The 12460-nt window shown below is 34.3% G+C and overlaps 2 protein-coding genes across 2 annotated transcripts in view; one reads left to right on the top strand and one right to left on the bottom strand.

The window, feature by feature from the left end:
* Smp_007700 (putative ring finger protein) overlaps positions 1-2203 on the top strand; it is a gene marked incomplete at both ends in the record, with an annotated part of 33217 nt that extends 31014 nt beyond the window's left edge. Inside the window, one exon of the mRNA XM_018800127.1 lies at positions 2177-2203. Coding sequence (XP_018653972.1) covers positions 2177-2203 — 27 coding nt within the window. The remainder of the gene's footprint in view (positions 1-2176) is intronic.
* A 5034-nt stretch (positions 2204-7237) lies between these two features.
* The window catches only part of Smp_007690 (putative tyrosine 3-monooxygenase (Tyrosine 3-hydroxylase) (TH)), a gene marked incomplete at both ends in the record, with an annotated part of 22118 nt that continues 16895 nt past the window's right edge, over positions 7238-12460 (bottom strand). The window contains 2 exons of the mRNA XM_018800128.1: positions 7238-7247; positions 11032-11261. Of these exons, the coding sequence (XP_018653973.1) occupies positions 7238-7247; positions 11032-11261 (240 nt within the window). The remainder of the gene's footprint in view (positions 7248-11031; positions 11262-12460) is intronic.

A 12460-nucleotide genomic window follows, 5' to 3' on the forward strand; every position in this document is an offset into this window, starting at 1 on the left:
TCGATACGAATTATTCCCAAATTTATCTTCATTAAATAACCCTATTTTTTCTGGGGCATATGATATTTACTACTGATATTTCATAAGCGGTTGGAAAGGAGGTATGTGAATTAGTGATCGAAAAACTATTTCAATAATATGGTTTATAATTATTTCTCTTGCATTACACTAGTAATGTCCCATGTCAGTTAGATTTCGTTCGGAAGTCGTATGGGCAATCCTTGAGAAACATACTCTTTGAAAGATTGGGATATATAACGGATGGCTTGAAATATTTTTATTTCTCTCTCAGGTGTATTATAATAATGCGGTAATACGATGATGAGACTAGTCACGTTATATCAGATCCAGGATTCGTGCTCCAAAATAGAGAACCAGAATGTAGACTATATAATACTTTATTCAACACAATTACAAGCAGTCATCCTCAGTGAGTTCGAAGTGGAAATCAACGAGAGAGAAGGAAATCATATATTTATTAGTTAGTAGTCTAGGCTCCTGTTTGTCCACGCTCAACAATCAATCATATTTTATTATCAATATGACATACCAGATTGGCATTCACATTATCTCACAGACATTGCCACTAAGATAAATGTTCACATTATTGTTACTCCTTTTTTATAGAGTTCAAAAGAACGTGAAGTTTTAGTACTTACTTACGCCTGTTACCCCCAATGGAGCTTTGGCCGCTGACCAGCATTCTCCAACCCACTCTGTCTTGGGCCTTCCTTTCTAATTCTATCCAACTTTCGTTCATTTTTCTCATGTCCGTCTCCATTTCTCGGTGTAATGTGTTCTTTGGTCTTCCTCTTTTCCTTTGACCTTCAGGATTCCATATGAGGGCTTGTTTCATGACGCAGTTGGGTGCTTTCCTCAATATGTGTCCTATCCACTTCCAGCACTTCTTCCTGATTTCTTCCTCTGTTGAAATCTGGTTGGTTCTCTCCCGCAATAGGTTGTTGCTGATAGTGTCTGGCCAACAGATCCGAAGTATTTTGCGTAGATAACTGTTAATAAACACTTGTATCTTCTGGATGATGGCTTTCGTAGTTTTGCCGAAGAAAAGCCGTATTAAACCTTTGTGATGTTGTCCGCCCCATTGTCCAATGCTTCTGAAGTTCTTATTTCATCTTGGCGACCAGCAAGTGATGATCGCATGCTATATCAGCTCCTCTTCTGGTTCTCACATCCTCCATGGTCCTTCTGAACTTTTTGTTGATACAGATATGGTCAATTTGGTTCTGCGTAGTGTGATCCGATGAAGTCATTGTGACTTTGTGTATGCGTTTGTGTTGGAATATAGTGCCGCCTTTAGCGTCTTCATTGTAGTCGTTGGTAGGCACATGGTATTGGATGATATTTATTGTAATTCCCTCTTTCTTTGTTTTGAAGGGGGCTTTGATGATCCTTGATTCATGAGATTCCAATCCCACAAGTGCTTTTTGTGGTTGTTTGGAAAACATCAATGCAACTCCTTGTGTATGTGAGGCATTTTCTTCTTCATGGCCGGAGTGTATCAGCAGCTCTCCTGAAGCTGGTCGTTGTTGCCCAACCTGCATACAATGTGTTTCACTGATTCCAATCACTTCCAGGTTGTATCTCCTCATTTCTGCAGCAATTTGGAAGACTGTCCCGGTCTCCCACATTGTACGAGCATTTCATGTACCTAGATGAATGGTTGCTCTGGTTGTCAGAAGGGGCATCGGCCTCGTGGCTTCCGAAGAAGCCCGGCTTTCACCATGAGGCGTCATAACTCTTCTAAACGAAGACCTTCTGATTCCAAGGGCAGAACTTGAATAATTCTTTCTGGTTAGCATTTTTTAGCGAGTTAGTTTTCTATAGGGTGGGGTTGCTAACCTCATGCTCAACCCTCTTCCTTTATCTGGACTTGGGACCGGCAGTTGTCTCCAGTGGGCTACAGGCGGAGTCGTGAAGGTTTATATTTCCCGGGAATTTCTGTCAACTATTTATAGCTTGAAAAATGTACACTACGATGTTTATTCGCTTGAACTGATAGTCATACATTGTGCAAAGTGATCGAATTCATTCGATTAGCTCTAAGAACTCAGTAATGAGGACTACTCAATGAAACGATTCTATCTTGTCATTACTTTGAATATCTTTGATTTTATGTACGTTTATATGTTTTATTTTTCTTTCCAATTCGTTTAGCTTATGGTCGATGCAAATAATTCTTTAATTGAAGTCGAGAAATATTTGAAATCAAAATCAAAACTTACTGAATAATGCATCAGTTCCCCTTTATATATGTATATCAACGTGATTCATATTTCTTTTCTTGCTTTGTGTGAATAAACTGTACATTGTGTGTACTGTTATCGTACTGCGGTTGTGTATTTGTTCTAGATTTCTATCGCCTGAGATCGATTTATCTTTTCTGTCACATAATTAAATTGATCTCAAAGACCATCTTTAGACACTACCCTTCAATTTTTTAGTGTGTTTTATCACATGCAAACTGGAGCATATATGTTTCATACCAAAATATATTCTAAAGGAAAATGGTTGGAATAGAGAACTTTTCACTCTATATATTCTTCATCCATTTTTCTTTTTCATACTGTTTGCTAAACAATTAATTTTTACGAAACTACTGTGAACAGGATTACGAAGTTGCTTTTCTGGAAAAAGATATAAGGAGAGGGAGAATTAGAAGAAAAACTTGTGAGAGTAAGATCGAAGTCAATTATCAATTGAAAACTGACTTATTCTTTGTTAATATGTATACGTTTCGTTATAGTAATCATGTGCCTAATCGATTCATATAGAAACAGATATGTGTAATTATACACTCATGTGCCTCTCTGTCCACACAAAAGAAATGACCCTATTTGCTTTCTGTGAACTTCTGTTTATCTACCCTCATTCTCAACTTCTGTTTTTTCTATTTCGAGCAACTTATATATGTAAACACTTAGTGGGCAAAGAGAGAAGTGTATATATTTTTAGAAAACTTCACATTTTATTTGTCCTCTCACTCGTGTATTCATCAGAAGTTCGTATTTTTTATTCTCCTACTTTTCTTTGTATGTTTTTAATACGTGTAAATAATTGTATGCACACAACATATTTGTTTTTTCTTCCGTATAATACAAAACACTCCTTATGTCCCACTACTCATACCACTTGGTTATTGAAAAAAACGAATTCTTTCTTGCACATATGCGTATGTGACATGTACAGTAATTCTTTAAATGTCATTTATGTACACTTTAGATGAAGTTCTCCCTTCTAAAATGTGCATATATCTATTCACCTCGTCTTTAACAGAGTTTTACGCCAATTGTGTACGTAGATGTGCTTTTTTGATGCGATTAACAATAGTGTTGCTCACTCACTGTCTTTTCTGTTTAACATAAATTATTCATGTTTGTCAATATTAATGTATATGACTTCTAAGTAAATTTTTTAAAAGAAAGAGAAAAACGAAATCGGAAGAAATTGTGTAATCATACAAAATTGATCAAACCGTAATAATAAATTCTTTCAAAACATCAACTGTTTTTTCATTATATAAAGGGGAGAAGCTATTATCTCTATTTAACAATCTTATTACCCGCAAATACCCTGGTACAGCCGAGAGTGAGGAGAGTCAGCTCTCTGTCTCGAAATGTTCTCATATGGCCACGCGTATATAGCCTCTGCCAAGGAAGTCCTACTCACTGCATTTTCGCGGCGAGGGTGTTGTTTACGAAATTTAAAGGATGAAAAGTGAGTGTCCGGCGCTTTAACCGAGTTGGTGGATACGGAGGGTTCACCTAGGGGAGTTGGAAAACCCTGATTCCAAACCAACGGTGCACATGGGCTACAGGACCCTAAGGAAATAAATTGAGTATGAACCAACTGTTGGTCATCGACTACCATGGGACTGCACCTTCTTACGTTGCTCCACTGCGTTGTGTATTAGACCTTCAGGTCCAAGGCTCCGGGTGTGGGCTCCTAAGGAAACCATCTGCTTCAGTTTGGGTATTCGTGCAGTATGACAGCCCACACACAAATCAGGTGACTTGTGTGGTGTATATGTATTCAGTGCCTTTTTTGTGTCAATGTTTATATGTTCAAATAAATAAGAATCAATGTTATTTGCTTAGAATATTTTGCGTCCATTCACTTCATCTATCTTTAGATATTAATTTTTTAATTTATTGTGTACTTTTCTACTTAAAAATGGGTAACAAAAGCATCAGTGATAATAAACAAAGATGAGGGATAGACAATGTGATTCAAGATGAAAAAGATTTTCCATTGTCTTTAATGGATAACTGCCTCACACACAACACGGTTACTGTTGGGGATGTCAAATCCCCAGAACTTACTTGGTAAATGGCTTAGTTTTGTAATTTTATTTTGAAAATTTGAATTTAGCTGTTTTCGCGCCAAACGCGCTCTTTTTACCTTCACGTCATTTCCCACTTGTAAACTATCTTAGACGCTATTGGTCCATTGTTTCTTTGTGTGTGCTATTTACTAGTGATGCTCAAGGACAAATTGTTGCTGTATAAATGCGCTTGACTTTTTCCCTTATTTGATTGCTTGTACTCGGCTGCTTACGGAATACATATATATTCCCCTACTTGCCTTGGACTTCTTCATCTAGTTAGCGGGGCCTGGAACAACAGATTAGAATAGCTTATCGTGTCATTGGCTTTCGTTCGTTACCGCGGAATCGATTTAGCTTCAACCATATCAGTTACACTCCTCTGATCAAGGCTTCAGATTAGAACTACAAGAATTCTCTCTCAAGGCTAGTCACTTGTGAGCACACTTCAGTTGTCAGTATAGGGTTTTGGAGTTCCATATATGTATTTTTATGTGTTATCATCGTTTATTGTTTGAAGTACCGTGTTTAAATCATTAGATCACACGCTTAAATCCTAAGACCACTAACTTCTGTTTAGTCGGCTGGCGTCACTATCCCTTATACATTGTAATGCAAAGCAGAATATACAAATGTATGCTTCGTTTATGAATCATATTTAGGAACAATAATATAATGCGATCAACTTTCCTAAATAAACCGTAAAGTTTTATTTCCTAAACAAAACTTTAGTTGATTCGTAGGTTATAGCAACCATCCTATAATCAATTCCGATTATAGTCAATTTTGGTTAAGCCCTTTTAATAACTTACTTAACAGACATCGTCATTTGGGTAGTAACAATTCGCATATTCTTTGCACTGCTATACCACTAGAGCACATGACCACTCTATCCGAAATGTTGACTGCTTAAATATCACTCAATGACTCATACTCCTCACCCTTATATGTATGCACGCAAATACTTATATCAGCCTTTGTTTTGCTTTGCTGTGCCCTTATTAAATTTGACTATAAATTGCCTATGTAATTGCTTGCTATTCGCTCGCTTGCTTCTCGTTCGCTTATTCGCCTGTTTACTCGCTCGCTTGCCGCTCACTCGCTCGTTGATATTCGCTCAGGTGTTGTTAGCTTTCTGACCTGAGTTATTCGACAATAAACTGTAGTCACTGCTATCCTTTGTCTTCTGATTTTACGCACCGTTAAGATTAGAATTATAACGGTTATCGAAGTAAACGATTAACGAATCGCGGCACTACAAGCTTAAGAGGGTGAACACCAAGATCTGTTGACAGTTATGTAAGATGTGTGGATGTAAGAAGGATATGGTAATAAGCTGAATATAAATACTGATTCCGACAAAAAAATGTTTAGCAACAATTCGTCATTGAAAAAATTTTACTTCACGTATTCAACCATTTCATTTTTATCTACCCAGACAATTTGAAGCGTACATTGATTTCTATAGTTTAACAAGTTTGTGTAGGTTAATATGTAGACTAAAAATCACCGAATTTCGTCCGCTGTTTACAATACAGTACGATTGCTTTTGAAGCTAATTTGATGTTTGATGATGCATATGAAGTATTTTTAGAAACTATAGTTTAATTTCACCTTAGAAGCGATTTCATTAGCTGATTTTTTATGAACATCTTTCACATTGACAAAATAATGGTTTGATGAAGAGTTTCAATAGATCCATCTCAATTGATCTAGCTTAAATGAAACACGATGCTAACACCAAATAGTTATTTTCAATCATCTATTATGTTATCGGTAGTTTGTCCAAGGAGATTAAGCTTAAAATAATCGAACCTTCAGAAATAAAAATTTGGGACAGCTTTCGGAATAAGTGATTTCATCCTCTTCCCTTAACTTGACGGACCTCAGATCAAACGATCTAACGTCCACATTCCTAGTATAAAAATAACCTAATACGGTCTATGTATACACCCCTTCCTCTGATGTTTGAGCTTGGCTTGTGTTGCAGTTTGATGACTTTTGTGAAGTGTGTCCTATAGAATTCTAGCATCTTTTCCCAATTATTTTCTCATCTGGTAGCTGTTTGTTTCTGGTCAGTGAATCTGAAGTATTTTACATAGGTACGCGCGTTTTCGGTTTCGTTTGCTTCAGTTACCTGTATTTATCCCGATTATCATTCTCATATTTTCATTCAAGTCAATATCCAATAACTATAAAAATCGATGAGAATTTATTAAATGAGACATAGTTTAAATGGAGTTGTTGGAGATTTATTTAATTTATAAGTGGTACTCATCATGAATTTATCTCTCCATTGCAAACTAGAAGAAACAGAACATCTGTTAAACGTTCGAAGTAAAACCCTAAAGTTCCGGATCTGATACATAGTACGATCATGGTGAACGATACTGAGGATCCCCATACCATAACGAAATAGCTGTCTAGTACTCCTTAGTGAAGAATATCACATACAAATTAAAAATGAATATTCTTCCCATATCTTAATATGATTAAATCACTGAACATTTATGCTTCATATTGATATTAGTATCGGTAATCTGACGTGTTAAACTGTCCATTACAGATAACGTCATTTTTAGTTTATGGACAGGCGATCACTAAGCGGCACATATCACTATTTAAAATAGAAACACAGAAGTAATAAATTTCATATGTTACAGGCATCCTTTTATAATTACTGTGTTTTTACTTGATAAATTAATGACAAAGATTATATATCCTGAATAATTTTTCATGGTAATGTATAATTAGAATGATTAAGCAATGTATCCAACTGACCAATCTCTTCTTTCACATGTTTCAGAAGTTCTTTTCGAATAGAAAATCTAGATTTCATATGCACTGTTTCTGTGATTGGATCGTAAATTGGAATTGTTGATTTTCCAGACGTATTTATGTAGTTTCTAAAAAAAAAAAAGAAATTGAATAAGAATGATAAAACAATTTGTAAAGATTGTTAGGTAATTGTTACGTAATCATGGACTGTTTAAATTACACTGATAACTATTATTCACACTAATTCCTTTATCTGTTTAATCATTAATAAATTTGACAGGTGATAAAAATTAACGGAATATATATTCACTTGTGAACAGTAAAATACATTACGTAAAATCATAGGTTTATTTGGATTTAGACCTATACATCTCTAATGTAGTATTAAAAAAAATTAACGTATATACATATACTATCCAGATATTCATTTAAATAGAACCAATAAGTTATACGTTCGATTATTGAGAGATACGATGCCTTGGCACGGTCGAGAGTGAGGAGAGTCAGCTCTCTGTCTCGAAATGTTCTCATATGGCCACGCGTATATAGCCTCTGCCAAGGAAGTCCTACTCACTGCATTTTCGCGGCGAGGGTGTTGTTTACGAAATTTAGAGGATGAAAAGTGAATGTCCGGCGCTTTAACCGAGTTGGTGGATACGGAGGGTTCACCTAGGGGAGTTGGAAAACCCTGATTCCAAACCAACGGTGCACATGGGCTACAGGACCCTAAGGAAATAAATTGAGTATGAACCAACTGTTGGTCATCGACTACCATGGGACTGCACCTTCTTACGTTGCTCCACTGCGTTGTGTATTAGACCTTCAGGTCCAAGGCTCCGGGTGTGGGCTCCTAAGGAAACCATCTGCTTCAGTTTGAGTACTGGTACAGTATGACAGCCCTCACACAAATCAAATGAGATTTGTGTGGCTCGTATGTATTCGGTGCCCCTTTGTACCAATATTTATATGTTTAAATAAATAAATAAATAGTAGATTTCCGTCTAAACTACTCATTATCACGCCTTATAAAAGTGATGAGCTATTAATCAAATAGAAGTATTACTTTTCAGTTTTGGCCGCTGTTGTCAGATTAGTTTATAAGTAAATCACTTGATATTGTCTCAGATACTTTAATTACTGATTTACAAGCTTTATTATTTAAATTAATTCAACTTTACATTATTTAGAATTACAACCTTTTAGTAGTAAGAGATGGAGTACATTAGGCTTCTCATATCTTTCATTTTCGATTCATCTTGAGATATCAATGAACAGATAACATTAAACCAAAAGTTAATTCGTTAAGCAATAATGTTCAAGCTTTATGACTTCATATAATTAATTTATTGGTTTCTATTTCAAATTCAGCCGATGTTCTTTATGTACAAAACATCTTATTGTGTTTACATTATTTTTTAATTTGTAGCCATTAGGTCCTTATATTCTATTTTAACAGTTCATCTAATCTCATCAAAATTAAGAGTATTTACTACGGATGATTTTCTGTATGCCTATTAGTTTTAGAATTAATTAATGAATGAAAATTGGAACAATCTTTTCTCGTTATTATACAATCGCACAGAAGTCTTCATTCCTGTTCAATAATTAATATCATTCATCTCACAAAATTAGTGATTAAAAATGAGGTTTGTAGATGATTAATTCCGCTTGACGAAAAAATAGATTCAAACCCAGGACCTATCAGTCTCACACGCGAGCGCTTAACCTCTAAACCACTGAGCTGGCCAGCATCCAACGGTGTTAATATCTGACTTCAACCGATCCACCAAATTGAGTGACACATCCACCAATGTCTTCAGTGAGTTACTATCTCACAACAGACCTGGTTGAACTCCACTGGTCACTGCTTCTCACTAGAACTCCAGGAAATACCTCATGAAGCCAGTCACTAATGAGCATATGTTGATTAATATCAGAAGGGGTTTTGTAGATATTATTTTAATAGTTGAGATGATGAGTCAATTGATGGTGGTCTAGCTTCAATTGACTCATGATCTCAACTATTGAAATTACTATAATATCCACAAAAACACCTGAAAAAATAGATGTCAATACTGTTGAAGATTTAAATGATAGATGAAAACAAATTGATCACTATTGTCTTACATCGTTTACTTTTTTTTAAAAAACAAATCAAGTTAGTGTAAAACATCAAAACTGTGAATTACCATAGTAAACTGGGTTTTTTTCAAATCAAAATATTGGTTTACTGATCCATTAACAGTGAATCACCGTGAATGTTTTCTGTTTTTAAGTTGTATTTAAAAAGCCGATATTTTATAGTTGAATTCATGTGTCAATTGAAGCTAGACCATCGTGGTGGAAAACCTGGAAGCACTGGACGGCGAGATTTTATTACAAAGGCGATGTGAAAATCTTTATTCGAGTGATGATGATAATAAGAATTATATAGTTAATCAGTTAATATTTAGGCTGCTACGTTCTCTAGGTACATGATCTTATTCTTTTAACTTCAAAACATACTGTTACATAGTTTGAGTAATACTTTCGCCCAATTATTCTTGTTATAAACAGTTCGAGTTGTAATAAAAAGTGTTTTTCTGATTGATGGTAATATCGTCTTTAATGTAAAACTTTATGTGCGCTTATGGAGTCGAAAATAACTTCCAAGTATGACATGTTCTGTGAAAATAACTATAAAAATAATTCACTCCAATGATATGATTCAGTAGAACAAACTTGTCATTATGATAACTCAGTTCAGCTACATTATTCATAGAATTATTTGTTTGCTCTTGTTTATCCACTAAATATTTTAAAAGTTAATACAATCATTTAGTCATTCTGTAATGTAAAACCATTAAGGGAAAAATTCCCTTACACTATCTACAATAATAATTATGATGTTTTCACTAATAACTAAGTTCTACATTGATTTTTGAATTTCTAGTGAAAAGCCAAGGCCGGTGAAGTTCAGAAATTTCAGATGTCTGTCAGGTATCACAGGAAGCAATATCTGAGATCAACATAAATTAGATATCAGAATCACTGAACGTCGATTCAATAGCCTAAAGTTTAAGAGATCTCTAGGAAGCTGGCTGGTCTTGTATACATTCTATGACAACGTTGTCGGTGTGAACTGTCAAAAAATCTCATACAAGAAATAATTATCTTTTAAATACTCACCAACTTTAAATCATTTTCTTCCCAAAATTAATTCGTATTTTGAACTAGACGTTCTACAAAGTTCATTTTTATGACACGATTAGGAAAGCACTAACATTTTCAACCTCATACTTTAGTGAAGTTATTCCCATTTATTTGAAACATACAGATTGAAGGTTTAACTTATAAACACGATTTAGCATCGAGTAATATCAAATTTATAAGAACCTTTGTCTAAATGTGAACGAACAATTTCACAGTAGTTGGGCGCTAAGTGAGTGTTAGACATTAGCATCAAAGTAGATGTTACATTTACAGGATCCCAAAAGACATTGAAACATCCAAGCTGTATAAAGAATGTATGTATTAACGGGAATAGTGAATAATATATTGTTAAGTCAGTTGAAAGAAACTAACTAATTTTTTTTAATTATTATTTATTGATTCCATCAACAGAAATTCGTTAAAGTTCATTTCGTGGTTTCTATAACTCGTTAGCATGAGTTATCTGCAGACCTAAATTCATGCTCAACATGAGTCGTTTTACAATTATTCCCTCAGCTCATGACAACACCTCAATTCCAAATTATGCTCAACCACAGAAAGTCAAACCTATCCATAAAAGATAATGTTTGATAAAGTCTTCTGATATGTTGAGGAAGCATATTACTTATAAGTGGCATCACACTCATCATTAAAATGTTTATTATTACAATAACCTCTCGATAGATACATCGTTTAAAAGAAATCAAATAAGAACAAACCGAAGTTCACGTTTCATTGATTCAATAGATTCAGTTACAAAGTAAATTTTTTGATAACCAACATCATCGTATACTTGTACTGCCGCATCATTTATATTAAATGGTTCTTTCACAGAGAGATCACTAAATGCATTTTCCAATTCACCATATGATGACATAATTCCAGCACCTAATGCACGTGTTTCACCATTTTCATTACATAAACCAAATTCAACAGTAAACCAGTATAACTATAATAAAAAATATAAGTTTATCATAAAACATTAATTGATTTTCAATCATTGTTCGAAAGTATGATGCATTTTCCCATTTCCTGACAGAAGGATTAATGGTGATAAAAATCTATTCTAACCGTGGAAAGTTCAACTTCTCAATTAATGTTCTACTTTCTTTAACATCCTCAGGCTTTATCCAAGCATTATGTTTTTATGGATGTCATTCTACTTCGTAGAGGAATTTTTCGCTACGAGATAACATTAATTACAGAAATAATTAGAAACTGGAAAACACTGAGTAGTTATTTCATTCTAGTTCAGGATACAACAATACTTGACACAGTCGAACCTTCAGAAGTTATAATGATCACAGTATCTCTACACAATTGACTTACAATCTAATATTCCATATCTTCAACCTTGATTACTTCGAGATACAAGGTAACTCTATTTGATTGCTATCAGTTATATCTAACTCATGACGAACATGGTCACCAATAGTCTGTACATTTTGTGGTAACTTTGAAGTTTAATATTAATACCAGTCACTGATGGGGTCAGGACTAGGACTTGATTTAGATGTTTGTGAGCTGAATGATGTTTTCCCATAGAATGATTCCTTGACTTTAGAGTAATATTACAAAATAAACAAAAGTATAAAATACTCTCTGCTTGGTTAAACATAACTATCTAAAGGTATCATGCTTGTCACACAAACTGGAGGTTTTGGGTTAGATGATGTATGAGCTAATAAAAAATTACTGTTCAGGAGTCCTAAATTAGAATAAAATAGTTTTCCGATGTTTTTGTAGTTATCAGTGATTCTTTAGTTGGTATCAATTCATAGTGACAAATACCTCTTTGTACAATGCATGTTATTCATAAGATACTAACATACTTTAGAAAATACTTCTTGGTAAATAATTAGATCCAACTGAATTATGTGAAGCGACATGTAAATACTAAATCCATGCTGTATGAAAGTGATGATGATAAAGTAACAAACGCGATAACTTGAGACTTTTGAGTTTAACACCAGTCATTCTTACCATCTGCTCAATCGAAATACTAAAGGATATGCGAAACAACTTAAAAATAAAAAATGTTCTTTTTAGGTAAATACCTTTCAATCAGAACAAGTAAAAGAAAACGATATGAACTATGGTGTAGCATTATTTTCGTTCCAATTCGAACGAAATGAGACTTTTTCTTTT

This window comes from Schistosoma mansoni, chromosome W (genome assembly GCF_000237925.1).
Source record: "Schistosoma mansoni strain Puerto Rico chromosome W, complete genome".
Taxonomy (NCBI): Eukaryota; Metazoa; Platyhelminthes; class Trematoda; order Strigeidida; family Schistosomatidae; genus Schistosoma; species Schistosoma mansoni.